Raw genomic sequence first — 5,130 nt, 5'->3', positions numbered from 1 at the left:
CCCCTCAAATTTTTTTAAAAATATTCCTTATTAATACTCAAATAAAAAAGTAGAAGGGCGGTTGACTTATCCCCCTCCCACCTTAAGAACGCCTAGAGGCGTTGCCCCTAGTCTTTCTTAAAATAAAAGCTATGTCTTGCATTTTTTTTTCATTTTGGTGTTTGATCACGAATTGCATATGGTAAACATATTTTTCTTATTTAATTGTTATCCTAATAAGATAAAAGTTATGCTTAAAAATTTTTTTAATAGCTATTATTATATATATTAATATGCGCCGCTGTGATTGGCTGAAATTCTGCGCGGGATGATTTAGCGCACCATTGAAATGATTTAAAGATCCAGCTCAGGTAGACAATTCTGCCTGGCTAGCCTGAAATAAAATTGGAACTTTTGAACGTCCTAAAAGTCATTATGGCTTTTAGTAAAATCAATGAATTAAAACTTATATAATGTGCAAAACCATGTACAAAATTGAATTTAAACGTTAATTTAGTAAAAAATGACGGAGAAATATTTGGACAAAAAAATGATATTGGCACATTCGATATATTTCTTTTTAAAAAGTATTATTTCAGTTGTCCAAACTGGACAATTGTTCAATTCAAGTTGGTTATAAGTTTTTTTAATTGCGCAAGCGTGACTTTTCTTAAATTTTCCAAGATATATTTGAGGTTTTTAATTCTATACTATTCTTCTTTAACAGACAAACACACATCCTGTTACTTTATTTTAAGGATTTGTTGGCATGCATGCAAAGCGCAACCTTGGTAGGAGTATTGGCTGTGAACATCATAACCATATTGGCAATGATGTTTTGAGTGTCTGGTTTGGAATAGCATCTGCTGTCGTAGGAGAGATGGCAGGTTCTGTTCCAGGAGCAAATATTGTTATATCTATATTTGAGAATATTCCATGGTTAGATATTAGCAATCCAGATGTTTACATGAGAGACCTGGATGAATGTATATTGAAAATGAATCAAAGAATAGAAGCACAGGAGCTAGAGGAGGCAAAAGAACTACTGAAACTTCAAAGTATAAAATTAGCACGTTTTGATGATACTTTTATCAATAAACCATTAACTGAGGCTTCCATTGATATGGCTGACAGAGACCTTGCTGACATGGAATACTTTGTTGATGAGCTTATGATGAAGTTTACTTCTGATTCAGCAGATTATAGGCATGAAATTTTTTTTTGACATGGTTGTTGATGGTCTTGTTACAGAAAGTCTGGCTAGGATAATCTTTGTCAAGATTGTTCTTGAGGAGTTCAATGATCAGAAAGCTTCAGAGTTAGCTGCAGATCAGGCAATCAGATTAGAATCTCGGATAGACTCTATGTTAAAGGGTGATGGTTTCTTTTCCATTCCAAAATAATGGCTGTCGACAGTGAATTTCATTTTTGGCCAGGGGAAATTGTAAGAAGCCAAGATAAGCCTTATTACATTCCTTTTTATTATTGTGAAGGAGATAATAACTGCAACGTTGTAGACAAATACAGGAATTTAAAAGTGGGAGAAGAAAAACATGATTGTACCAATGGCTGTGGCAATAGTAATACACCGTACTGCACAGATTTAGAGAAAAAGGGAAAAGCCTATGCTACAGAGGAATATAAATTATTGATGGAAAAACTTTCTCTTGTTCAGGATTTTCATGAAAAATTGTTAGCTGAACTAAAAGAAATTGCAAAACCTAAGACAACCACCACTCCAAAACCTACAACAACTACCACTCCAAAACCTACAACAACTGTTACTCAGGGTAAGAAAATTTATTTTATTTATCCATCTATTTTATTGTATAGTTTTACCTTTCATATTAATATTGTTCATCAAATCTATTTTTAGTTCCCTCTGAATGTGAGAACTACCACTCATTTGACCAAGATGATAGAAATGAGTACTCAAGTGAAGAAGGATGGTTCTGTGACAGCTCTGATAAGCATACCAGTAAGGATTGGCATGGTGAAGGCTGGTATCGTTTTACTGGGAAAGCGGGTAAGTTAAAGTCAAAGATAGGCATTGAATATTTTAGCATTTATGTGTATCTGAAATAACTTGTTTACTTTTGATAAAATATTACAAAAGACCTGTTTTCATATAAATCTTACAAGTTTTTTCATTTAAATATGTAGGTTATTTTTCGATATATTTTTATTAAATTAATTATGAAACTTCTTAAGGAAAACAAATGGCTGACTCTGCCCCCTGCAACTGGTGTTGTGGAACTGGTGGAACAGGCTGGCTCAATGGAGATCATCCCTCTGTTCCTGATGGAATAGTTGAGAGACAGGTAAAATACTAACACTATTTTTATTTAGTACCAACAACGCTTACATTTTCATGTTTCATATCTATAATACAAAGTAGAACGATGTCTGTCTGTTTGTTTGTAGCGAAGGATCTCGCTAACCGCTGAACCGATCGGGTTTCCCTTTACAGGGTAGCTTCTCATAGGTCCCGGAAAGGTTTATAACTATTTTCTTAGGGGGTGTGACACCCTCAACCCCCCCAAAAATGAAAAATACCCCCCCCAAAAAAAAATTTTTTTCTTTCTCTTTCAAACTAAAATACGAAAAATTGGTTTGATTAAACCTCTTAGGGCAAAGCCCCTAGAGGCTAGGGTCGAAGCCGCTAGTCTATCTATAATACAAAGTAGAACGATGTCTGTCTGTTTGATTGTAGCGAAGGATCTCGCTAACCACTGAACCGATCGGGTTCTCCTTTACAAGGTAGATTCTCATAGGTCCCGGGAAGGTATATAAATATACACCCCATCCCCCCCCCAAAAAAAATTTCTTTTTGAAACTAAAATTAAAATAGTGGGTTCGACTACCACCCCCCCCCCCAAAAAAAAAATTTAACATTTCCCCCCCCCCAATTTTTTTAAAAATTTTGTCTTTTAATCTAAAATACGAAAAATTGGTTTGATTAAACCTCTTGGGGCAAAGCCCCTAGAGGCTAGGGGCGAAGCCGCTAGTAATACAAATTTCTGTCTGTCTGTTTGTTTGAAACGAAGAATCTCGCTAACCGCTGAACCGATCAGGTTCTCCTTAACAGGGTAGCTTTTTTTTTTCAATTTTGTTTTTTTAACCAGAATCAAAAATGGGGGAGCAACCCCCCCCCCAAAAAAAAAATTTTTACCTACTTTTTCTTTTAAAATCTAAATTAAGAAATCGGGTTATTTAATCAATTACCTACTCCTCGATTGCCCCCAGAGGCCGCTAGTATTCTATATAAAGAAAGCCTGTATTTTTTAGTATTTTCAATTCATAAAAATTTTTGCTTTTCAGGTGTGCTTCAGTTATGAAGATTCTAACGATCACTATGATAAGTGTACATGGAAGACGACAGCCAATGTTAAGAACTGTGGAGACTTTTATGTTTATCAGTTGCAGGAGACTCCAGAGTGTGTCCTTAGGTACTGTGGAAAGGGAATTTAAGGTTTCTTTCCACTATGGCTTCCAAATTGATTGATATCCGCTGGATTCGAACCGGTTCTCAGTCAGATTAAAACATCATGTATAGTATCGTATAGCATACAATTTTCCATGAATGTTAACATAAAAAGCATAAGATTAAAACTAATTTTGTTATCCCGGGCCTTCAGCCCCTCGGGGTTAACAAAACTAGTTTTTATCTTACAATTTCTCATTTTAATGTCTGCGGAAAGCTGTCTATAATACGATGCTATTCTTAATTGATTTAATTCTTCTGGATAAGAATTTGGTCGTATTATAGACAACTGCCAAAACAAATAAACATTATCTTTTTTATTCCAAACATTTTTTTTTCTTTGTGGACATCTGTAGATAATATGATCCAACAATATATATAATGTAATTTTGATTCTATGCAAAAAATTCCAAATAATTTAAAATTTATCTATGTAATTTTCTTCTTTCAAATAAATCTTTAGTAATATTATTAAACACTGTTTTTTTTGGATAGCTACTCTTCAACCCTTTAAAATAGGATCGGCACCTTATTCGGTTGGGTTGTTTGTTGTTCGTTCATATAAAATCATATTTTGCTTCCCTCGCCCTTTTATTTATCAACCTTTGATTTTTTAATTGAAAAGCGTTAGAGTCTAACAATTTCTAAATAATTAAAATTGATACTTTGATTTATAAATGTTAGTTTTAAAGTTGAAAATGCCTGAAATTATAGTTATTAAGGGCAGGAGGGGTTATCCATTACACTAGTTTCCAAAGTTACATAATGAAGTTTTCTTATTATTTGGTTTATCAAATTTGGGGACTTTAATTGAGTTTTGATTTGTTGACTTAAGAGGTTGAGTGTCGAAACGTTCGACATATAATTGTAATCTTTAGAAGGAGTAATTTTGTCATCATTGGGAGAGTACATCCAATTATCGGCCATCGTCTTATCCCTTTAGATCCCTGATGTGAAGTTCTCATTAACAACCTCCCATAACCATATTCAGTTGAATGACATAAAAAAGATCAATGATAAACAATAGTTTGTATTACATAATATTTATTTAAATCACCACTGGTTACCTCACATACAATTTATAAGAATTTGTAGGTGTAGAATAAGATATCAATAATAGTATGTGCTAAGCTTAGGACCACGGCTAAGGACAAAATCTATTAAAGAGTTCCAGTGATGACTCTATTGTTATAACTCTATATAACTAGTTTGTCCTATTGTTTCAGAGCTTCGCTTTTATGGATGTTGTCATCCTTGTTCACGATACAGCTTGTAATGGTAGTCACATTAAGCTTGAAATCGTGAAAACATTTTTAAAGTCAAATGTTTTTCTTAACCCTTACAAATCGGGGGGAGGGGAGCTTTAAGAGAACCCCCTCTAGTTTTTTCGATGTCTTTTTGTTGTAGGTAAGATAGAAAGCTGTGACTTCATGACTTTTTAAGTTTAGTAATTATACGTCGGTAAGAGTTAATTTTATAAGGATATCTGGTCTTTGTCGGTCGTTGTGTCCGGTCAAAGTAGGTTTGTCATTCTCTGTCAGGAATCTAAGGGATAAGACAATGACCGACAAATAAATGTACATCCCCAATAACAGATCTAATTCACCAATTATGATGCGGAAAATTACCCTTTCTGTAGCTTATAGTTAGAGGTTGAAACGTTTTGA

General features: G+C 34.0%; 1 protein-coding gene across 1 annotated transcript; it reads left to right on the top strand.

Moving 5' to 3' along the window:
• Positions 1-749: 749 nt before the first annotated feature.
• Positions 750-3,939, top strand: LOC145305956 (uncharacterized). Its single transcript, XM_080147862.1, has 4 exons — positions 750-1,769; positions 1,856-2,005; positions 2,191-2,300; positions 3,301-3,939. The coding sequence occupies exons 1-4, from the start codon at positions 1,382-1,384 to the stop codon at positions 3,448-3,450; spliced, it is 798 nt and encodes a 265-aa protein (XP_080003988.1). The 5' UTR covers positions 750-1,381; the 3' UTR covers positions 3,451-3,939.
• Positions 3,940-5,130: the final 1,191 nt, after the last annotated feature.

Source organism: Acartia tonsa, chromosome 14 (genome assembly GCF_053477335.1).
Source record: "Acartia tonsa isolate MP-2025a chromosome 14, ASM5347733v1, whole genome shotgun sequence".
Taxonomy (NCBI): domain Eukaryota; kingdom Metazoa; phylum Arthropoda; class Copepoda; order Calanoida; family Acartiidae; genus Acartia; species Acartia tonsa.
The sequence above is the reverse complement of the archived record's forward strand: the minus strand, read 5'-3'. Positions and strand labels throughout refer to the sequence as shown.